We start from the raw sequence: 24,987 nt of genomic DNA on the forward strand, positions 1-24,987 counted from the left end.
TCTTTACGCGCTCCATTACCAGCCAAGCATTCGAACGAGCCCCTAAATGAAAAAGGATACTGCAGTTTGGGATCCACATCACGCTGCTCCTTCGCCTCGCCCACGGGATTCACGATGATCAAGAATGCCTGCGAACGTGTGCTCGGATCAATCGCTGAGAATTCCAGGATAGGAAGTTCTCTTTACATGGAAAACATTCTTCAGTGAATACGAAACTAGTTAAGGGTATTAAACTATGAATGTAAAGGATCTGGAGTATGTGCTGTTGCATATACGTGGTAACTTGAGTAACATATTTGACGTGGCCTGTATTTTTGGTACCCTCGAGGGTATTCGAGGTTTCAAACAATGTGTGACGACCTCTGATCGGGATAACTCGTCACCTAGATTCACCTAGATACAACTATCTCCATCTACATTTAACTAGGACCACCTAGCTCTACGTACATATATCCACAACTCTGCAAACCTGATCTGCAGTCCAAGATCCCCTGTAAAATTCATCACTATCCTCCAAACAAACATACCTAACACATCACCACCTAAGTAACTACCAGGCCACGTTTTCGGAATCTCAGTAAACCAAAGATCCCCGTTTCCCATCGCCCAGCGGTTCGTTGCACTTGACCGATGCACTCTCGAGCATCTAACAACCGAGCGCGATAAAACAATCCACACCCCTGCCAGGTAGTCCATTAACAATGTCGTGCTCGCATGAATCAACGGCCGATTAAAATCACGAGACGAACGAGCGCCAGGTGCGTGACCGTAAGTGTAACCTGAATTAACCTGTAAACATGAGCACGAGCGGATTGTTACCTGCAGCCAGTCGTACATATTGATCAGCTTCCTGGATTCCAAGTGCAGCTTGTAAATTATACTGAGGTCGGGCAGCGTGGACGGAATGGCTTCATCGTTCTCCAATTTGCAGCACCCGCACTGAAATATGCATTTCCAATTAACTTCGACGCCCGCGACGACGCCGCCTAGACATCGTTTTCCATTACGGGGGAAGCCCGTAATCGATATCCACGATGTATCAGTGTTGCAGAAAGAGTCGGAGATCGTTAAGAAACGACCAGAAGATCAGAAGCTTGTGAAAGTTGGGAATTTGATTTTATAAAATTGCGAATTCTTACGTTCAAATACACTTGTGGATCGTTCAGGCCCATGTGCACTGCAGCCCTCAAAGATCCACGAATGTGTTGCCGGGCTAGACTGCCGTCGCTGAAGCAGAATATCTCGTGCGCTGGCATGCGATTCGGATTCGTCAGGTAAACGGAAAAGACACTTCGATCCAGGAAATCAATCGCGTCTAACTGAGCCTGTTTGTAAGGCGACCTACTGTGCGTTTGGGACATTTTCAGCAATTTCTGCAGCGAAACGAAAGGTGTTATACTCCAGGATCTAGCTCTTTGGGTATTCCAAGATAGTGAATCTCGTTTCTGACCTCTTTCAGTTGGAGTCGATTGAGTCTCTCACCGCTAGAAATGATCTCTGTCGGCGCGACTGCTTCTTCTAAGCTAGCACTTTCAATCTTTTTTATATGACTCTGGAGATTTACTTTTACGTCTTGTATACCTAAGTCTGGGAACTCGTTGATGATCGAAAGAATGGAATTCAAGTGTGAGAGGAGCTGTTGCCTTGATAGAAAGCTTAAGAGTTGCAGGCAATCTTTGTACTCGTTGCAATCTCTCAGATCGTTTACGCAAACTAGTTTGCTGTAGAATTCGCGTAGCTGTTTGCCCATGGGTGCATTTGGCAATGCTGACATGAGATCGTGTAGACACCTCAGTATTCTCATAAATCTATACGCGTATCTGTGAAATTGCTTCAGCATTGTGAATAATAATTCCTACAACAAATTTACTTCTGTGATTGTTGAACAATGAACCATACGGTTCGCACTCTCGTTGGTAAATTAAATGTACCTTAAACTCCTCGTTTTTAAGTGATTCGTTTGTGTCTCTGTCTCTCTGAAATTGTTTGATGTATTTTACTACAGAAGGGAGTTTTTTAATTTCCTCTATATCTTCATCGGTTAAGGCAGACATCCTAGCCTTTGCATGTTTCAAATCACAGCAGAGAGAATTTATATTGTTTCCATAGAAATGTTGTATCATACATATCTAAAAATTTGTGAGGATGAAAGGTCATCCTATGCATATCTTGTAATGATCTCTAAATGTACAAGATTTAAATATCAGGCAAAATGAATACCTTGTAACTTTGCAAGAAGTTCTCAACCGAAAAATCATAAAATAAAAACATGTCTGTTAATAACTGAAATGCACGTCCAGTCAACATAAAGGGTATTTTTGGAGAAAAAATAATATTTTCTAATACGTCAGACAGAATGTTGATCTGTGTTTTTATGTGAAATACCTGAACAAAAGATAATTGTGCACTCAAAAAGAAGTCTCTAAGTATTATTAGTTTTATAAGTAATTAAACTGGTAACATTCATTACTTGCACATTTAGTTTTGATGTAACATCGTATGTTAAAGATCTGTGTACAGCGTGCAAAGTAGTAGCAACACCAAATATAACGACAAACTTTATTGAACTTGAATAAGAACTGAAAGAAACGAGATACTATAAAAGTAAATGTATCACAATGCATTACATGAGAAGATTACAGTACCTCAATATTAAAATAAAGTCACGTAATACAGCAGGTAAAAAACTTTCAAAATCACTTATGATTATGATAAGAGGATCATCTGATTGGCAATGGTTCTGGTACCAATATTTCAAAGCTCTCATGTTACACTGACTTTTTTTAACCTGCTCATTTTCATCCTACAAATAATTGTACAGTGAATAACAATTACTTTTTCTACAACCTAATTATTACTTAAATAACTGACCATGTTTTCATGATTTATCAATTGAAAAATTGTTTCTTCTAAAATACTTTTCAAGTTATTTGAATCTCTACTCCATATAACTGCTGTGTGTTTTGTTATTGGTTCCAACTTAGAAATTATACTTGTAAACATTATGGCATGATCAGGAACATTAATTCCTACAGTAGAATTGTTATCAAAAGAGACGACAAAAAAGGACATATTTCTCTAAAGGTCAGCATCACCTGTTAACACAATAGCTGTCTGTATTTCATTTCCAAGACTTTCTATCGATTTCTCCTTAAAATTGAAAACAAAATGTTCTATGCCGTCCAAAATTTGTTGGAATACAGTGGATCTTATATTCTGAAATTTCAGTATAACTAATAGATGGTACAAGATATGATATTCGCTTGTTCGCACAGCATTATTTAACACAGAAGCAGTACCTCTATAGCATTCTGAATTGTTGTCCACGTCTCTTCATAAGAGAGATACCATGGTTCTGTCAAATAATCTGGTGCCACAAATTTCGTATTTTTATCACCAATTTTGTAACTGCCTTTGTGAACAAATACACCCTAGAAGACATCTTGAAATATATTTCCACAATGAGAGAGTACATGTATTATGTATGCGGGTACACTTATGAGACTGTTATTATCTTTTCTAAGTATATTATGCATTAACAATCGAGCAAGTTTCAAACAAGATTACTGGTTAGCGAAATTCGATCAAAAATCACATTCGAATTTCAGGTTTAAAGGAATCGTGAAGAAGCAAAGTACAGAAAGGAATTTAAAGTTTCACGAATGAATAACAAACGAGAAAATAAACATAAGTCAGCATGTGTAACGTATTAAAAATTCAAACGAGTATTCCAAGCCGCCACGAGGCGCCTTCACTTGTGCAGGTTATGTAAGTAGAAGCAACAAGTTGCACGGTACCTTTGACACGGAAACGTTGTCCATTTTAACGCAAAAGTGCAGGAGAAGTCGTACGTCTTAATGGAGTGGCCGACAATCCTGCAATTTCAAGGAAAATCACTTCACTAACAGAAAAGAAACGAAAACGAACGCAGTACATGTCAACGTCGGGCTTACTGCATTCCACAGCCGTTGCGCGCTGTTAGTTCCACTGACGCTCCTAGATAGCGCTAGTCCTCGGTGCAACTGGCCGCTAAAATTTAAATCGTATCACCAGCTATAAATTCACTTTAAAGTTGCATAAACGTGACGTTTAACATATAAATAGATGCGTGAGTTTATTTGAATGATAAACTTAAAATATCTCGTATAACATTCCAACATAATTTAGACCGAATGACCTATTTGTTTTTTTTTTCTTTTTAATGAGTTAGTATTCAAATTTGTTGAGAGAAAATATCGTAGGACTTAAATTAAGCTATTTTGATGTGGACAACGCTACGATACATTGGATTAAAAATAAATTGCTAGCGATTGATATAAATAAGTGCTTTAGGATGTTAATACTTTCTTAATACTATTATTAATTTTGATATCTTTCTAAACGAATGACCTATTTGTTTTTTTTTCTTTTTAAGGAGTTGGTATTCAAATTTGTTGAGAGAAAATATCGTAGAACTTAAATTAAGCTATTTTGATGTAGACAACGCTACGATAAATTGGATTAAAAATAAATTGCTAGTGATTGATATAAACAAGTGCTTTTGGATGTTAATACTTTCTTAAGACTAATATTAATTTTGGTATCTTTCTATGCGTCGTATCATTTAAGTTTAAATATTGCAAATTCGATAAAATAGCAGCCAGAATGCTAGAATTGTATGATGCGAACGATATCTAGCAAATTTTCCAGAATCCCCTGCACGAGCCAGCCGTTGGAATTTTCGCGAGCGCAAGTCGCCGATCATCATCTGAATCCCAAATTCGCCGATTGAATTCGTCGAGGTCGGGAAAACAATCCGTAAACCGAGAGTTTGTTGCGATCTACGGGGGTGGTAGTCGAACTTTCGTCGAACGGGTTCGTTGCTGGGTTTGCGGACGGAGGGGAATGAACTTGCCCGCAAAACTTGTCCGCCTGGGGAACTCGTAATTGATTTAAAGAAGTGTCCAAACAAGATGCCGCGCTTCGCGCCTCATAATATACCGAAATATAGATTCGTCAACGTGAGACCATTTTAAACGACCGTGCAAGCAGCGACAGAAGAAAGCGAGAGATTATTCGTGGCCCACGATTAATTTTATTAATTGTTGGTGGTGTGAGAGTAGATGTTAGATTATGGGTGGAAGCAAGAAATAAAATAAGAATATAGTTTTATATTAGGTTGTCCTAAAAGTTTCTTCCATTTCATTAATAGGTAATACATACAGAATATTTTTAACCGACTTCGAAAAGGAGAAGATTACTCAATTCGACATGTATTTTTTCTTTTTTTTTTTTCAAGGTATGTTCACCGATTACGCTGAAATGGCTTGACCAATCGGAATGAAACCTGTTGCATCTTGTAGTGCATGTCTCCGCGGTGATCCCATTATCAAGATTTTTTGCGATTTGTCATTTGTTACCTGTTTTTTTTTTTTTGCAAAAAAACAGACAAATTTTGTCTTGCTTCCTACTCCGAGACGGATGGACCAATCGGATTGAAACTTCTTGCATCTGGAAGAGCATTTGCCATTTGGTCTCATAACAAAACATTTGTCCTTGTCTTATTTTTCACCACTTTATATCACTTTTTATATGTCTAATGTTACATTATTCAATTGCGTACGATTCATTTTGCTCCATTACTGTTACAACATTAGCATCTAAGAAATTAGGATGTCTATTTATATAAACACTGCTATACAAAATAACTGTGTGCAAGTCACGAAAGAAACTTTTGGGACAACCTAATATTAAACGATATTTTATTTATCACTTAGAGGCTCAGAGAAGTAGTCGCCTTCACCATCGAGGTTGTCTCTACTAACTGACACCTTAAGCGTCGAACTCAAGTTTTCGGCACGGGTGTTTATATTAACAGGCTTATAAGAACTTTTAAGAACTAAAGAGCCGCGAGGACTTCAAAGAAGAAATGCCAGATTCATTTTTGTTATCGGACTAAATACAATATTTAAATCCAATTAATTCAACAGTAGATGTACCGAGGCGTAGGACTCGTGTGGTAGGCTAATCTATACAGGGTAGGTCGATGTTTAAACTTTTTGAAAATTTAGAAGTTTTCAGAGGAATTAGTTATTTACCAAAAAATGTATACGTACATTTCATCTGAAATTGTAAAGCTGGAAAATATCGTTCAATAACAGTGCCAAACTCCTTCGGTTCTAAAATTAATAGTTTGTATTTCTCACGTCCAATAAGCACCTCTAATTAATAACATCCCCCTCTAGGCTTGCTCCGCATACCCCCCACAACCCTGATCACCATCTCCTTCGGACACCTCTGACCCCTCGAAGCGGGTCGCGTTGTATTCCACTTCGACTTTCTTTGAAAGCTTTCCAGGACACCGCAGGGCACCATTCTGCTGACGTCAAAGGGAGACTGTCCCTCTCCCCCTATTTTTCACCTCCGATAATACCCGCGCAACAGAATTGCGCGGAGTTATCCAAGCCCTCCGGGGCGGAATTGAAGCGAGAAAAAGAATGTTTGGCAAGGATTACGTCAGCAGTGGAACTCTGTGAAATTCTATTCCTCCGCAGTACACGGGAATCGACGAATTGATCTCCTTCCCCTCGTTGCGTTGTCGCCAGGCCAAGCGCTTTTGACACTTCGCGCGGCGTATTTTCGATAATCCAGCGACACGTTAGTTTCTTTTGTTAGCCGACACTTCGAAAGTCTGCGATCGACTACCGAGCCGGACAACGCCAGGAGTTTTCAGCTGGCAAAGAAGGAAATGGGGGAGGGATATAAATCGATGGAGCGAGCAGCTTTGTACGAATGTTCTCGTTTTGTGGTCGGCCATCACACCTGTGCCCCAAGGGGCTCCGCGGGCGAGAATAAATGGGATTCGATCGAAGACTTAATCATCCACCTTCGTTGAAAGGGACGTCTGGGACAAAACGATGCAGAGATCAACGGGAGAGCTATTGATCGCCTAGTGGGACGTATTTGTCCAGGTTCTTTTTGGCCCGTGGCACTTGTATGAATAATGCGCGATTCTTTGCTGATCGGTGTCTTGGAACGTAAGGGGCTCTTATTGAGAGGGAGTCTGGTCCGGCTTATGTATTTTTCTAATGCATATAATTTCCAGATATAATTAATTTTTGTTATTGAAACTTTTTTTACATATAAAGGGACGTTCAAAGAAGAAAATTTGACAGTGTAGATTTAATTTGAATGTATACATATACAGGGTGTTCAGGCTATTACTAGCCAGCTTTTTTCTCGTAAATGGTACATATGACAAAAAACTGAAAGAGGAAAAAGTGATACTATTATTTATGTGCAATGTAACCAGGTAGATAAATCTTTCGTATTTAAACTCTTTTCTGAGAAATGAAGGTGACTTTCAGTTTTTTAAACGGAATGGTATATTTTTTATACAAAAATATGGTAGAGTATCGAATTCTAAATAAAAAAGTGTTGACCTTTATTAGCTCTAAACCTCATAGGTAACGAGTAATTTCGTAGGATTACTGGACCAGACTCCCCCCTTAATTTGAAGATCCTGATTTACTTGGGAAATTAGCGTAGTTGCATTGTCCAAGAAATTGGTGGGATGTCATGGTCGAGAACTGGTGAAACAGATCACTATTGTGGATTGGACTGTTAACCCTTTCGATCTGGCTATTTTCTATTCTTCTATTTGGATTATATTTGTTTTTAGAAATTAATTATATTGAAACAGAGTTGGCTACGAATCAGGAGGAGTAGCCAGATAAGAGGGGACAATTTACCCCTGCAATTCGTGCAAGTCTCAATTGTAATTTAGCCAATGACAACCAGAAATTTTCACTGAAACATACAGTTAGTCCCACAGGTATTCGTGGCCCATATTTCTGTTGAAGAAATTTATCTAAAGTATTGTACAAGTTTGATGTCTCCAAATAAATGTTTCATTATAAATATGTATACAATTATAATGAAAAATTTATTTGTCAACATCAAACTTATCATTTACTCCAGACAAATGTATTCAATACACATAGAGGATACGAATACGTATAAGATTGTTTGTTTGTATCCTTCTAGGGTCGAAAAAGAAACTTTGAAACAGACTTGATAGACTTGAATAGATTTCTTTGAAATAGATGCAATTATCTTGGCCCTCCACTGCAAGCCAACGTCCCTCCAACCCTTTGCACTCCTAAAATATTGTTTAACAATGTTGGATACTTTGGGCCCATGACGACTCGAAGTCTAAGACCCCGACTGTCAAAAATAAACCAACACCGGAAAAAGTCTCTTTGAGTTAGTTTATGACCTGAAAGAGAAAATCAGCAGACCTTTTTCTGAGACAAGAGGGCACCGATAGTTTTCATTGCATTTTTCCACTGACGTCGAAATACTCAGTTCGATCGTAGTCTTCTTGAGAGCAACATCGCAGCTCCTAACTTTCTGGTCGAAATAAAGAGTGTCTTATAAAAGGGAATAACTGAGTGATAATTATTTTCTAACCCCAATAACCAATAGATGTTCCTTCTGAGGCACAACCCAAAATCCAAGAGCTAGTGAAATACTCGAGTGGAGTCTCTCCGGTTGGTCCACCTCTGCGTCGCGAGGTTAAAGAAAATGATTTCCCAGGGAAAGACGGAGTCCCTTTAGTGCGGGCAAACGAGAGCCCCTTGTCCTGGAAGCGACCAGCAGTTTACGAAACAGAACCCAATTTCTGGCGTTCGTAATGAGTGCCATTGTTGTCGTCGCCATCGTCCTCCTCCACCCCCTTGGCGTCCGAGATTGAACGTCCCTCTTGCGAGGATGCAGAACGATACCTTCACGCGGCTTCGGAGGCCGGAAAAACCTCAGGATTACGAGGACATTCCAGATGGTAACGAGATAATAAAACGACCACCTTTGTACTTTTATGGTGGACTTCTTGTCCTCTGAAGCTTTTTCTCCGTCGTGACTGCAAACCTTTATTATTGGCTTTGTTCCGCGTTCTCTTGCTCTCTTCAAATCCTCTATGGGAGCCTTTCGGCGGGGCTGAGTTTAGAAGATAAACAATCGTTTCTTGCTTTGGAAATGGATATATTTATAATAAATTCTTGATAGTCGGTAGTCAGACTCTTTATATACGTTCTGTATTTAAGTCTATTTCTCTGTACTTAAGAGGTATCTTCTCCAAGTCCAAAGTACTAATTAATAGAATATATATGTAAAGAAAGGAGGCTTTCTTCAAGTCAAATTGGCCGCGATTGTTGATTAGCTCAGCGTGTCCTCTGATGTTATGTATATGTCGCAGAAAGATGATAAAAATGGAGATTTGATGAAATCCCTAAGGTAGATGATCGATTCACGGAAGATGTTAAAATAACAATTCACACAGCTCTATGTTTCGCTTGTAACCACTTCCCTTTAAAACTAGACACAAACCTAATCCAATCAGGCGAATATTACACAACTCGATGCTAGATTTAACACACATACGTCAAATTAATATAATTATTTATTTATTTTATTACCTCGCGAGATATTATCCCAGCGTCTTGTATCTCTTAATCTAGTAATATTTCGGTTCTACCTTAGGGATTTGATCAAATCTCCATTTTTATCATCTTCCTGCGACATATACATCGATGATGTAAGAGAGCACATGGGCAAAATCGACATATTCGAGTGACAGTTTTAATAGTGAAAGAATAATAAACAATAAATAATAGACCCGAGAACATTTAAGGAGAATAGACTTTAATTGTCGTTTCTCTTCCTTCTAGGTAATAGTAACTATTTTGTATATTTGTAAATATTGTATATATTATGTGTATGTAAAATATAACCTCTTCCTTTTAGAGCAACACAGTTCATCTATTTTCTTGGAAAGTTCTAATTATTAACTTTTGTCTTCTATATATTACATACAATGTATATGTATATATTTCTTGTATGTATTTTTTTTATATATATTAATGTACTCTATAAATCCATAAAATCCACAGTCTATATGGTAGTAATTTTATTTTCATTTTTAAAAAATTACCAAGTATCTCGTTCTATAATTTTCTTTGCACAATTCCGAAGAAAATCTACAAATGACCAGAAAATGAATATTTAAACATCCATAAGCTATAAACTCCAATCCAATAAGACCTAATTCATTTCATTTCCTTACGCACCTTTGAAGAAAATCTGCAAACGATCAGAAACTGATTATTTAAATATTCGCAAGCTATAAACTCTACCCCAATAAGCCCTAATTCATTCCACCTAAATACCATTGCAAGGCCAGAGATAAAACGAAACCTAGATTGGAACCATGATATTCGAAAGCGATTTGGAGTTCCAGTTAACCCACCTAGGTCAACCAAGTCGCGACGATGAATGGGAATTCCATCGACATTCGCCAGCGATGATAGTTCTTTTGCCCAGAGTTGCTGGCGATCGATCACCAGTCTCGATATAGATCTCCCCTATCGACTTAAAAGTTTCAAGTGGATTTGAAACAAACGCCGCGGAAAACGTTTTGCCCGCACGAAGTTCTGGCCTCGGGCGCGGCGCTAATTTTTCACGTAGCGTTTTTCCACCGTCGAATGCAATTGGAAGTCATTTTTCGTTACCGATGGCAATTCGATCGCGAAACAGGTCACTGTTTCCGCGTATCTTGGGACCGTCGCGCAAATGTTTGCGCGCTGGATTTTGTTCATGCGGGACCAATTTTTCAACATTCGATATTTTTCCAATCTCTATCAAGTGTTGGATGCACGATACCACTGGAGAGGGTTTCATTTTTTTCGATGATTGTTGCGCGATTAAATCGAATCGAAAAAACTCGAAAACGCAAACTACCTCGCGGGAAATTTCGACGGAGTCCGCGGAAAGTAATTATTTCTGTTTTTGTTTGAACGGATCCGGTGGTCACGACTAGAAAATTTCCTGATAGTTGATCGTGACATGAATCGTCCCTTTATCAGGATTTTCCTTAAGGCGCTTGGAACATCAAAAAATGAAAAAAAATCACTTAAAAAAATTTTTTTTTTATTAATATTTAAGCGATTCTGAACAATTCTACGCAATGAAAATTGAATTTGAAGCACTAAAAGTGAAAAACAAAATTTCTTAAAAAAAAAATGGAATTTTTTTTCACAAAATTTCTTTTTTTCCCACAAAAAAAGTTCGGCGACACGAATTTATTAAAAAGAACGCGACAAAACTGTAAAAAATATAAGGAAATACAACTGAAAACTTTCTCGTAGAGAAAACGACGACAGTAAAATTTGCGGAAGACCAGAGACGCGGTTACCTTGGTCACAGCCATAGGGTATTGTTTTCTAGGGTAAAGAATACAATAAATTTCCGAAAAAGCAGTGTTTTAATCGATTTTGATAAAATTAACAAGGCGACGAATCCCGTTCGATTATCGATATAAATGTTAATTTATATCGATAATCGAACGGGAAATAGAAATGTTTAGTTTTTTGCATCTCCTGAAAACCTAGATTTTTGGTATAAAGGTACACTTTTCTCAGAAACGGTTAGGCCGATATTTGACACGTGTTTTTTGATAGTTCGGCCTAATTTACACCGAGGATTTTTTCAATATTTTGATTCCAAAGAAAATGATCGCCGCACAAACCTATAAATTTTTTTTTCAACATTACACATTTTAAAAAAATTAATTATTTGGAATTTCTAAAAAAACCTCGGTTTTTAAAAGAAAACATTTTTTTACCACTTGTAGTGCTCTAAATTCAACTTTTTTTTGCGTAGACTTGTTCAGAATCGCTTAAATTTTAATTAAAAAAAAAAACTAAAAAAAAAACTGATTTTTTTCATGTTTTGATGTTCCAAGCCCCCTAAGGGATTAGTCGCAGTCAGGAAAATGGAACGGACAGTTTCTTGTGTGTGTGTTTTTAAGGTATTAAATACAAATTTTTAATAATGAAATGTAAATATATTACAAAGTATGTCTTAAAGAACTTCAAAAGAATTTTTGTTTTAAAAAAAGGTTAATTCATTTCGTCATAACAGGCGATGGCGTGGGTGGCCACTTGGTTTGCGGTGAGCAAGATTTCTTCATACTGGTGCACCTAAAAATAAAACTAAAGGTAGATTTAGAAAATATATTAGAGTAACGGGTCCCTGATCGAAGGATTTTTTATTTTCTTGTATACTTTTTTTTTATCCTGTATTGAATCGCTGAATTTTAGTGAAAAAATTGGAAATCAACTTCAAATGTACGCCATCTTGTTTTAAATTAATTTTTTCCAAAATCCTTCGTTCAGGGACCCGCTAGACTAATCTATTTTCGTAATTTACCTTTGTTTTTGTTTTCAGATAAATGTAGAGAAATCTTGCTCACCGCAAACCTACGATTTTAAAGCATCGTCTACGTCATCGGCTGTTATGACGATATAAATTAATGTTTCTTAAAACAAACAATGTTTTCTAGTTCTTTAAAACATGCTTTATAATATACTTAATTGTGAATTATGCAAATTATTATTTAATAAATAAAAAAAATCACAAAGAAATGTCGCTTTTCCTCTTCCTCGCTGCGACTAACCTCATTAAACACGAAGTTTTGAAAGTAGCAAACAAATGAATTTAATCACGAGGAAAGTACCGTTAACGCTTGCCACCTGCAAAGTTTGCCAAGGTTGTGTAATACGTGCCTGTCTTCTGTTTCAGCAAACTTCCCGAAAACGATCGAGAATCTTGGGGATTCAATCTCGTCGGAACTCGACGGTAATCCTCCGTTATGGGTCACCAGGCGGCCAAGCACGCACGGCGAAGACGTTTATATAAATAACGCGAAGATTCTCACGGAGCAGAGCAATTTCCAGTCGAAGGTTACAGTTGGAGGCGACGTGAAGACACAGGTGAGCATCAAATTCGCCAGTTTGATCACGGTAGTACCGATTAAGGGTGGGAAACGAAAAAGGATGAAAAATGTGGTCGAATTCTTCCTCCGCGCTAAGATTTTGCTGGTCGCGGTCGTCGCGGTTAATTTAATTGCAGATTACTTTTTTACGAGCGTAATCTCGCGAGTAATCGGGTTAGTTTATATTCTGCTTTGCGTGAACACGACTTTCGAGCGTTCAACACGATTTCCACGGAAGTGGAGTCCGAGAACTTGGCACGCCGCACTTTGCTGAGCTTCGCACCCTCTAACGAGCTTTTAATGAGCAGCACGGGATGCTCTGGCCACTGATTTGCTGCATTGATGGATATCGCTGGCGTCGATAAGCTCCGTCGAATATTGTTTCGCCTCCTGGGTAGGAGTATACTTCTTATCGATGGAAAATTCAACGTGGAAATGGGAAACTGGGATGCAGTTAGTATCGCCTTCGAAGCGGTGGAGTATTACTGGTGTATTACTCCATCTGCAAGAAAGGCGCCTTGGGATCGTGATCGAAAGCCCTCAAAATAGATGTTTCTAACACTGTAGGTCTCTCTGTCTGTGATATCCGTCGATAATGTACAGAATTCTGTCGGTAAGAGATTGATAAGTAGAACCTTAGAAGATTTATTGGCAGAGAGCTCTACGTTGCCAGCAGGACAACCTGCCTTATCAGCAGAGAGCTCTACATTACCGAGTCTTACCAATGGAGTGCTCCACTATTAAACAAATTTAAAAAATTCCTCGAAAAAACTTCAATTGGCCACGGAGGTTTGATGCTAGAGTCAAACGAAAATGTTTCCTCTCGGTGTCCCGCTATCTATCATCAGTTTCCTTCGGATGGTCGCCAGAGAATATGGAGCTTGTTTCGACTTGCTGAACGAATGGTTCAGCTCGAGTGTGATCTCCTGATGAAAATTGCCAGGCTACGACTAATCTCTTCGATGGGGTCCGTAGATCAATCCTTTCCTCTCCCTTCTCTCCTTCTCCTTCCTTCATCTTTAGATGGTATTAGGAAAACTTTTCTCATCCACTTAACGCGCAAGTTGCGTCGCCAACCGATACTTGCTGCTTGTCACTAGAGCACGAGTGTATCGGGTCATAATTAATGGAAACAAAACTAGGCTAATCGAATAACTTTTCAGTTTCTGAAGAAACTTTTTTTCGCGAAATGGAATATGTTTCTTAGAAACTGATCTATTACTTTGTGAAAATGAAGATAATTCAAAAATTGCTCTAGAAAGCTACAGTGAGTGTAGAAAGTATTCGTACACTGATCAATTTCCAAAAAAACTATGTAAAATTGTAATTTATTAACTTATTCTACATATTCTCGTAAATCTCTAAAATAGATAGAGTACAAAAAAGAATAGCTATTTATGTAAGTTGCGAAATTAACAAGAAAAAAATAATTAATCGATAGAAATAGTAAAGCAATAAGTATTCGCACGACTGTTTAATTTTTAAGACTTCATTAATAAAAAAGAAATTTACATTAATTTATAAGTATATAATACTTTCTTCGTAGGATTTCCTTTTGATGTTATAATAATTACAACTCGTCTAAGCATTCAATTAACTAAATTGTTAGTTATTCGAAGTGGGATCTTCTTCCATTCTTCTATTAGATCCTTTTTTTTTAAATAAGAATTGTACAAGTACTTATTGCTTCTATATTTTTACCTACTTTTCGCAATTTTTTTGTTAATTTCACAAATTATATTAACTAGTAAATGTTGTTTGGACTATATCTATCTTAGAGATTTCCGAGAATATGTAAAATATCATAGATTAAATAAAAAAAGAAATTAAGAAACTACAATTTCACAGAAAAGTTTCTTGGGAAATTGATCGGTGTACGAATACATTCTACACCCACTGTATGGATTGATTAATCTACAAGACAAATTATAAGGTAGAGCACTCTATCGATACAATAGAGCATCCTGTGGATAACGCTCGGTAATGTAAGACTCTGATTGGATGGAGAACTTATCGACAGGTTGCTCTACATTGCCACCAGACCAATCTGCCTTAACGACCAACCATTCTATATCACAAAGTCTCACCGATAGAGCCTAGACCATGATCTTTCAACCACAACACGTAGACGTCTCCTCGATTAACATTCAATCTCTGAAAACATCAGCCAATTGTCTTCCAAGGGTGCCTCTCCCAAGGCAAATTCGCGTCAGAGGAATTTCGAAAGCGTCCTCGAAAATGCCACGAACAAAGGTGTCCTTCCCATTGACCAAATGCAACCAATCGAATTTTCTCACGCAACTTCGCCCCGCCCGTCGCGAAACTATTCGCCAAGTATTCGCCTAACGCCGCTGGCTGACTTTCAATTTACCCAGAGCAGGACGGGGCCGCTTTCAAACTCTCGCGCTCTTTCAATCCGTTCCTTCGCCTCTTCGCAGAGGCGAGGATAGAGGGAACGCTATTTTTCCCCTCCATTAACCGTAACTCTTTAGACGATCCCGCTGGCGGGTGGGCGCAGTTATTCGAACTGGAATTTCTTTAAATTGTTAAGAAACAGGGAGTAGGCTGCCTGCCCCGAGCAACGCGTAGAGGAAGCGCGTTCCAGCGGCGTCTAATGAGATCAAAACCCCGCGAGCTTTCCAGATTAAAAACGTCGCTGCCTCGGCGACCTCATGGCCTCTCTGTACCGCGTTCAATACCCTAGGTACATGTGTGTGGCAGCTTTGTCCGGCGGGCGCGCAATTAAGGGGTCGACTCAATGGCTCATCTTCGGGAATACTTTTAAGGAAATTTTTTTAAAGCTAAGTCCAAGGTTCGCTGAACTATGTTTCCCATGACAGCAATAGTTAGAAATCGTTCAAATTTAATAATATCGTTGCGAGCACCCTTTGCATGGATCCAAGGCCTGCTGGTGCTCGCGACCGGAACAAGTAGACAGCGAGAAGAAGGTGATCAAATCGATCGCTTGTCAAGCTGTCAGATTCGAGCAAGACGCCTTTCAGTGGAGACGTTCCGAAACTAGCATATCAATTTAATTACATTTCTATTGTACAAACCCTGTTACATAAAGTTACTTGTTATTTATTAAAGTTCTCGTTAGACCTAAACATAACAATATCAACACAGGGCCTTCCTGTAGTCTTCCAGAAACATTGAGAGAGTGCTAAGACCTCAGAATGTGGTCCAAGATTATTAGTGCCGTCACTGCAATGCCATATGGACTCTACTGACGCCACTACTCGGTCATATGCAACCTAATAACGCAACTATTCGGTCATATGTAACCTAATAGCGCCATTAACGGGGTTCACCTGTGAAACGTTTAATTTTCAAGGCAATTTTCAAGAATTTTTTGTAGGAAAAGTACTATTGGAATTATGATAATTTTTTGTTTATTTGGTTGATCGACGCTTTGACATTGATTTTTGATTTTATCACAATGTTTCGATATGTGGATATTCCTAGACGGCGCTTTAACGAGATCACTTAAAAGTAGAAGAGTTATTCGCCGAGCAGGATTTGATCGTACTTGATCATCTGACACAAAAAAGTAAAATATCACTTTTTTTATAATTACATTTTGAAGATACTGGCGATTAGATATTCACAAAATTTTGAAAATTATTAATAGCGTGGCGTATAAACTAAAAAATGATATTTTAAGGTATCTTTTCCCTTATCTAATGGCTAATAGACGTTGGAAAAAAATTGTTTTAACATGAATCTCGCCGCCAGTACCACCAATTACGTTTGAAAATTGTAGAAAAAGAATTTCATCCCGATTCATGTAATGGATTTTGCGCAATGCTGTTCGCCATTTCCAAAAACATGGTTTCGAGAAAAACGCGTTTAAAGTTTCAAGACGTAAAAAACGTTTATTTAAAAACATTCACGTTTAATGTTAAAGCGTCGATCTACCAATTAAAAAAAAATTATCATAATTGCACTAATAATTTTACTACAAAAAATTCTTGAAAATTGCCTTGAAAATTGCCTTGAAAATTAAACGTTACACAGGTGGACCCCCTTAAGGAAGATTTTCTTAGCTGGAAGGTTCAAGAAAACCATTAACGTATAGAGGATGGATCCTAATATCATGAAGAGGGGGGTGTTGCTTGGAGGAGATGTAGGGTTCTTTTCCCAGTTTTTAATGTATCAGTTGGACTTAGGAGTTGTGTTTAATTTTTGGAGACACTTTAGATAGATGATTAATCTGAAAGGAGGGAAGCTATGATATGTCTAGCTATGATACGTCTTCGTAGGGACACAAAGGGGAGCATCGAAACATTGTAAAATAATTAAGCAGTTTCTGCAGTGGCCAAGAGTGGTCAACTACGGTCAGTATTAACCCTTTGCACTCGAGAGGTGACTCTCAGTCATCACTAGGTTTTTTTTAAGTTTAATTTCTTTGGAACTCAAAGTGGCAATAAAATGATTATCGTTGAGGCAAAGGTGACCTGATTCTCAAATCTCAAATTAGAGATCTCATTTTCGAAGTCAATATAATCTTAGCATTCGTGGCAATAGAATGTTAAGAAAGCATTAATAATATCAACATAGGGCCTTCCTGTAATCTTCCAGAAACATTGAGAGAATGCTAAGGTCTCAGCATGTAGTTCAAGTTTATTAGTGCCGTCACTGCAATACCATGTGCATTCTACTGACGCCACTACTCGGTCATATGCAACCTAATAACGCAACTACTCGGTCATATGCAACTTAGCAGCGCTATATTGCTCCCCAGCGCCACTAGTTCACCTGCTCGCCGTGCTCAGCTCACCCAGCGAACCTTTTAACGAATAAATACCTCGCTTCCTCCAATTTTTATGATCATCACCGTCCCGTAGATTCTCAGGTTAGCGAGTAATCTCTCTCCCCGTTGCCTCCCTTCCGTTTATCTTGGAGTTCTGCACGCCTAACGCCGTTCTACTCACTGAATAACGAAGGCTGGTGGAATTTCCAACGAGTATTTTTTCGCAGAATCCGCGGGCGTGTGATGTAGCTCGCAAGGGGGGATCGTAAACGTTAACGGTGCCGGGACTTTGTCAGTTATTACAGTGCTTCCGAGTTGATCTCGCGTTCCTCCGAGGATATACTTCCGCGCGAACATGAAAGCGGAACAGGAGAGAGGCGGGGTAGGGTCGGGGGAGGGCGGTTTAAATAAGCCGGAAAATATTTTTATACGATTCCGCGCTGTCTGCTCCTCCTGGTAACTGGGTGTATTCCCTTAATATTCTTGGCTCCCATGGCGATGCTCGTTCCGACACTGCAGCTTTAGCGCAATCCAATTTCGCCTTTTTAAACAGCGTTGGCAATAATGAAGCAATATAATATTAATGTTGGACGGAGCTCGAAAGACGATCACCGCTGGCACTTTCGGAGCTGGAGGATTTTAACTGATCGTTAAGTACGTACTCGGAACAATGTTTTCACGAGTTCTCGACCGGTGGCCCACTTAGGCGAAAGTGTCTGATTCAGAGGATCGACGGTTTTTAACCTTTTTAGATATGGGAGTATGCTGTTGCGAGGATATAAAAGTCTTCTTTGGGAATTAATTTCGAGGGAGTCAGCCCGTGTTCGGACTTTGCCTTTTGCGTTATGTTTCTGTGTGTATTTTGAAGAGTTGGAAAAATATTTGTTGGCGCGTAGTTAATGGTGGAGATGGCGCTGTGTGCGGTTGAATGGATCGCCATGCTTAAAATCGGTATAAAGTTAAAATGGCTTCTCTTTTTTAAATGGAAAACGAGTTAAACGAGGTCAGCCTTCAATTTTTCTTCCAAAAAATATTACAACATTTTACCTATAGGAATACGTATTTATTATAAGATAATAAAAAGTCCTGCGAGCATTGAGATAATAAATAAATGAATATTAAGTGGCAGATGCAGATAGAAAATAAATAATCTCCATTAGGACATATTTGATTGACTGAAACTGAATAGGATGAGAGGATGACATACAACGTCTTTTATCTTCAAAGATACGTTCTCTACTAAGTCTTCTATTAATTAAAACTATTGGTACAAAAAATATGAGATATTTAATTCTACGATTCAAACGAATGAAAAAGCCTTTTTATTCCTGAATCGAATCTTTTGTCCGGATAAGAGAATTTTCCGAATCCCTGGCCAAAAATTGCATGGAAGTCGAATGACTCCCGAATGGAAATCCGTACGAATAAGAACACGAATCGAGACGAGCAGGAACGAAATCTGGCTTTTGCTACACGGTGTACATGTCCACAACTGTTCAATTTAAATTTATGATCAGTTTGTATTCATTACGTCATTTGAATAGAAAAAGAAGAAGGGAGAGCCTGGACGATATACGACGTTAGCTTTTAAAAAAGTATCCACGTTGGAAGTCAAATTCGACTTTCATCGGGATGCCGAATAACCGAACGCGGAATATAAACGGCGTACGTGTGCGAGAGCCTGTGCGTTTGGAACATGTGTGTCGGAATAATGCGAACATACCCGCTTCGAATTCGATAGATATGTAAAGTATACGCCATATTCACGCAAACTAGATATGGGAACGTCGCAACATTTCACCGTTAAATCGATAGAGCATTATTGCGAGTTACGGGTACCGGATTATACGGGGCTCCCTTATTGTTAGTACTATTATTATTATTATCGTGAAAAACAGTCCCACTAATTAGACAGTTTGTCCGCGGAATTACTTTATTATCTCGTAGCTTTCAAGTTAAGGGAATTAACTGAGGCAACTATTTATAAATATTTAGGCAAATTAAGCGAATGGTGGTGAATTTAATTGTTCCGAATTGGAAAATTTGACTTGGACACATTCCCGAACTATGCATTAATGAACTGAAAATAAAAATTGGTGCATAGCAGACGACTCAAAATCAACTCGGATAAAATGTTTCTGTTTTTTATCGTCATCGTTCAACATTTGCTCCGATCCCAAAACGGGAAGATAAATTTCGCGTTTCAAGGCCGTTCCCGTGGTCGCGCCGCGCGTTTTCTTCATGGCACAATTTCCTTTTACGAGACACTCTAGCAGCCCGTAGAGAAACTTGTCCCAGGAGTCCACGGAATGCGACGGGACAAAAAGGGAGAACTACCGGGGAAGTTGGTTCCGCGGTAACTCGATTTGGGACGAAATAAAGCTGAGATTCCGTCGTCGTCGTCGTCGTCGGGGCGTGAATCCCGGTACCCGAATCTCTGTCTGGGCCCAGAAGACACAACAGAGTCCCGCGTTACGGCTTGGTAAAAAATGCACGCTGCCAGGGAACCGAGAAAGGGAATCCCCAACGAACGCGGGGGAGAGCCAAGGGAACCGGGGACAGGGTGGCCGATAGGACGAAAGACGAATTCAGATTAATGAATTTAAATCGTGATTTAACTCTTTGCGGCATAGGAATTCAGGTAATAAAATAGACCCATGTTGCACAGGAATTTTATTGCGTTTTAAATCAAACAAAATTGTTATATTTTTATTAATAAAGGTAAGCTGAAGGGTCAAAAATTACCTACACTATATTCAAATCACATTTATAGTTTTAAGAATATTAAAACATAAACAATAAATAAAAATATGTTTTTTTGTATTACTCTCCAAGTTGCATGGTGGGACGAATAAAATCCCACCATACTTTCATCATTTGCAAACAAATTTAATTTTTAGTTTTTATTATAAAACACTTCACTTGTTTATATAGAACTAATTTATATATAAATTAACTTACCTCTACGATTTTTTACATAAAACCAGGAAAGAAATATTATCGCAATAAACCTTCCGCTTACAACAATTGTTGAACCGATATTAGCATGTTGAAAGTTGCCAACATAAGTGCATACATTTGTAACATTGGATGAATATATTACCAACTGCTTTACGTTAATAAGACGAAATATAAACCTATACACATGCAGCTATTGCAAAATTTCGAGGTGGGATTAAAAATGTCCCACCATGGATTACGGTCCATCAAAAAGGTGGGACACTTTTAATCCCACCGTGCCCCAAAGAGTTAAGAAGGGGGTGATTTTATTCACGACGGTGATTCGTCCGGGCTTGCAGAAGGGTCCATCGAATCAGAGCATTCGTTTACATTAATTACATAAACAATTAAAAATAATATTTACATTTGAGAATAATATTTACAATTAATATTACATTAGTATTACATTTACATGAATAATATTTACATTTATTACAATATTACATTACAATTTACATTAATATTTACATTACAATGGAATTTTGACAAACGGAATTTTATCGTTGGTAGTGTAAAAACTCTCATTGAAAAATAGGCGTTTGTTTGTTTGGACGAATTCGTCGGAACTCGTCCGAACACATTTTCATTTGACAGGATTTTTAATTATAGATTATCAAGAGCTAGACCAGTGATTCCCAAAGTGGGCCCCACCGCCCCCTGGTGGGCGCTGCAGCGATTCAGGGGGGCGCTGATGGCCAATGTGAGCTGTAATTCAAAAGTTCTTAATTGTATTTCTTTCGTCATATTTAGTGGAACGTGGGTTCAATGCGGTAACCAATTTATTAACAGAAAAAAAAAGGAAACCAATTGCAAATAGGCAATCGCGGTGATTTAAGATTGCTACTGGCGAAAATAGAGCCGAGGATTACTAAATTGTTAGCAACACGCCAAGTTCATCCTTCTCATTAATATGATTTCGAATGTTTTAACTTTTTTTTTATTATATTCTATTCCGAGTTCAATAAATAGTTTCATAATTTCAAAGTTCAATGTTTCTAATTTAAATCTTCCTTTACTATATTTTACGAAAAAGGTAGAAACATTAATACATATATATTTCGTATTAATTGCTATTAAAATTAAAACTAAATTAATTTCCAGGGGGCGCTAAGTAATATTTTTTTCTGGAAAGGGGGCGGTAGGACAAAAAAGGTTGGGAACCACTGAGCTAGACAGTGCGTGGAATGTGCCTTTGGTATTCTGGTAGCCAAGTGGAGGTGTTTGAAAGTGAACTTCAAATCGACCCAGATAAAGTGGACACCATAGTTTAATGCGTTTGTCTGTTGCATAATGTAATTATTGATAAGGAAGGTTTTACTCTCCCCGATATTTCTGATATGGACTCTGATCCATTACAAATTGTGCCAGTTACAAGGAGGTATAATCATTATGGAAGAAGTGCAAATAAGACAAGAAAAACTTTGAAAAATTATTTTATTAGTCCAGCAGGTGAAATTCCGTTTCAAAATTCCATTGTAATGTAAATATTAATGTAAATTGTAATGTAAAATACTAATAAATGTAAATATTATTCATGTAAATGTAATTCTAATGTAATATTGATAATATTGATATTAATTGTAAATATTATTCTAAAATGTAAATATTATTTCTAATTGTTTATGTAATTAATGTAAACCTCAAATAAAAATAAAAAATTGTACTTACTGCTAGTGTTGAGTTCTGTAGCAACTTTCTCCCACTATTGCCGAGAAATACCTCTGTTATGATAATCTTTGTCTCTCATATCCCACAAACACCTGTTCTCGTACACAAGACATATCAATTTATCGTTATCCATTTATTTATCACTCGAATTTCAACGTATAAAAGCACCCAAAATAGACCCAGGTCGCACGAAAAAATCAAACTTGTTTGAACGCTCAATTAGTTCTGACGACATCGAGAATGTTCTGACATGTCTGTCGTTGCTAGTGTAAACACTATCATTGAAAAACAGGCGTTTGTTTAATTGAACGAATTCGTCAGAACTCGTCCGAACACATTTTCGTCCGAATTCGGATTCATAGTGTAGGATAAGCAAATAGGTTAAGATTTACGATAGGATTGCGGCGACGCGGCATGGGCCTGCAGACCTGAGGAAGCGAGGACTGCAACGCACTGCCCCTCTCAGGCCCAGCGACGAAAGCGCGTTTTTGGGAAAAATCCATAGACAAAGGCGAGGTAAAGTGAAGCAAGCGTTAGGTGGTTAGACGTCTTGTCAGGCAGTCAGTCGATAGTCGTCGTCGAAGGTAAAAAGTCGTCGAGAGTCGTTAGTCGTCGCAGTCGTTGTACTATATATACGAGGTCTGATCAAAAAGTTCCAGGACTTTTCAAATTGCGCGCCTTCACGTTAACGTGCAGGGTTGGATTCGCGCTCATTTTTTAGCGAGAACCATTCTGAGTAACCTCCTCTTTTTTTGGTTGCTCTAACCTTCTCCAAACCGATGTTACAGCTGTTTTAGTAAAGCCTCTTTTTCGTGTTCCGCGTTTTTTGTGATGGACGTGAAAGCAGAGCAGCGTGTTTGCGTAAAATTTTGCGTAGAATTGGGCAAATCGTTCACGGAAACTTTTCAAATGCTTCAGAAAGGCTTTGGTGATGAAATGATAAGTCGTTCACGGTGACAAAAAACTCACCAAGATCAAAAAAAGCTCACCAGGTGAGATCGAACGTCAAAGTGATGCTCACTGTTTTCTTTAACTCCAAGGGCGTTATTCATCACGAATTCCTCCCACAAGGTGAGATAATCAACCGATTTCGTTACCTTGACACCCTGAGAGCTTTGCGCCAAAAGATTCGGCAGAAGAGGCCAGAATTGTGGGCGACAGGCAAGTGGTTTTTCCACCACGAAAACGCGCCCTGTCACACCGCGCTCCTCATTCGCGAGTGTTTAGCCAAAAACGCCATGACAACCGTTCCCCAGCCCCCCTATTCGCCTGACCTGCTCCACGTGACTTCTGGCTGTTTCCCAAACTGAAGTATCCGATGAAAGGACAGCGGCTTCAGACGATAGAGGAGATCAAGGAAAAAACGCGGGAACAGCTGAATAGCATCCCTGAAGAAGACTTCTCCAGATGCATGGAACAGTGGAAACAACGGTGAGAGAAGTGTATTCAAGGGGAGTACTTTGAAGGCGACAAATTGGAATAATTTAAAAAAAAATTTAATAAAGAGTTATTGAGAAAGACCTGGAACTTTTTGATTAGACCTCGTATATTAAATATAAGCTTTCATATTTCAAGTTTAATCGAACCTTGAACCGTTTCTTATCACCATCTTACATCCAATCCCACAATAGTAACCGTAGCCTAACCGATTGATATGCTTCTGACACTCATCCATCCAAGTTAAACCAATCTTCTCCTATTACACAACCCCCATTACTTACCCCATAAGAAACGCGCAGGGTGCCCTAAGAGCGAACGTTGAGTGAACTCCGAGGTTTCACGACGAGGGTTAAAACTGACCACCCAAAAATTGAAAGAAACGTTTCCCCAACAACATTTGTCACGGGACCCCGCGTCGAATTGTACTTCAAGGGGCGAATACACCGAGCTCGCAATAGGGATGGAGATAAAATAAAAATCGCGGTCCTTCTCGCGGGGCAACCGCACCCCTCGCGTTTGATTCGATGAATCGGCGAGTGACTTAAAGCGGATAACCTCGTTGGAGATGTTGGCGCGACCCTAGAACAATGGACGTGCCCCGAACAACGGGGCTCAAACTTGGCGGGGCTGTTCTTTTTCCTCCTCCAACGAAATGTTTTATTATCGCGATTTAAAGTTCTCCTCGAAGCTGCCAGAGATTTAAAGTTCCGCGGTCGTGTTTTGATTCGCTCCAAAGTACTTTCAGCCAATTACAATAGGGGCTATCCGTGGAGGGCACAGTCTTTGCCTGGCTGATTAGGGGACGACTTTAAGAGTCTTTGTGCTACGCGTTTTAAACCTGCCTCGTGCTTTCTTCGCTCGGGTTTTAATTTATGGTCTCTTGGCTTGGGAAGAAAACTTTGAATAAAATTGCGCGAGGGATTTATTTTCTTTGGCTTTCTTTCGACAGGTTAGGCATAGATAGTTATGTTTTTTTTTTTAGTCGTTGAAGATCTCTGAGGTGGACGTGTGAAATTGCGTCAAATTATTTAATTTGTTTGCTTGGTGTGAAGTAGTGTAATTGTCGGGACGTAAGGGGTAGTTTCTTTGATTTTCTTGCAGGGATTTATTATTAAACTAGACAACGGTCAGATTGCAATTTAACCTCTTGAGGGACATTAGCACACGTGTGTACGTTGACTTGATTATCAAAATCATCATTATTTACAATCGCTTTTAGAATTAAAAAAGTATACAATATTAAAGCGAGACGTCATGTTTGTAGGTCAAAATCGACTTACAGATACAATCAAAAACAAATCGCATTTAATATTCA

General features: G+C 38.6%; 2 protein-coding genes across 5 annotated transcripts in view; one reads left to right on the forward strand and one right to left on the reverse strand.

Annotated features, from left to right (window-relative positions):
- LOC128873916 (fasciclin-1) overlaps nucleotides 1–24,987 on the forward strand; it is a 452,986-nt gene that overhangs the window by 308,070 nt on the left and 119,929 nt on the right. For all 4 annotated transcript variants that reach the window (XM_054117922.1, XM_054117924.1, XM_054117923.1 and 1 more), the window contains exon 3: nucleotides 12,619–12,809. In XM_054117922.1, coding sequence (XP_053973897.1) covers nucleotides 12,619–12,809 — 191 coding nt within the window. The remainder of the gene's footprint in view (nucleotides 1–12,618; nucleotides 12,810–24,987) is intronic.
- Nucleotides 1–24,987, reverse strand: part of LOC128873917 (origin recognition complex subunit 3) — a 112,036-nt gene that overhangs the window by 1,851 nt on the left and 85,198 nt on the right. The window contains exons 2-14 of the mRNA XM_054117926.1: nucleotides 3,954–4,029; nucleotides 3,798–3,875; nucleotides 3,300–3,431; nucleotides 3,096–3,216; nucleotides 2,872–3,029; nucleotides 2,646–2,803; nucleotides 2,471–2,579; nucleotides 2,221–2,385; nucleotides 1,932–2,129; nucleotides 1,451–1,855; nucleotides 1,140–1,373; nucleotides 820–939; nucleotides 61–128 (exon numbers count right to left, since the gene is read on the reverse strand). Coding sequence (XP_053973901.1) covers nucleotides 61–128; nucleotides 820–939; nucleotides 1,140–1,373; nucleotides 1,451–1,855; nucleotides 1,932–2,129; nucleotides 2,221–2,385; nucleotides 2,471–2,579; nucleotides 2,646–2,803; nucleotides 2,872–3,029; nucleotides 3,096–3,216; nucleotides 3,300–3,431; nucleotides 3,798–3,821 — 1,892 coding nt within the window. The 5' untranslated portion in view covers nucleotides 3,822–3,875; nucleotides 3,954–4,029. The remainder of the gene's footprint in view (nucleotides 1–60; nucleotides 129–819; nucleotides 940–1,139; nucleotides 1,374–1,450; nucleotides 1,856–1,931; nucleotides 2,130–2,220; nucleotides 2,386–2,470; nucleotides 2,580–2,645; nucleotides 2,804–2,871; nucleotides 3,030–3,095; nucleotides 3,217–3,299; nucleotides 3,432–3,797; nucleotides 3,876–3,953; nucleotides 4,030–24,987) is intronic.

Source organism: Hylaeus volcanicus, chromosome 3 (genome assembly GCF_026283585.1).
Source record: "Hylaeus volcanicus isolate JK05 chromosome 3, UHH_iyHylVolc1.0_haploid, whole genome shotgun sequence".
NCBI classification, from domain to species: Eukaryota; Metazoa; Arthropoda; class Insecta; order Hymenoptera; family Colletidae; genus Hylaeus; species Hylaeus volcanicus.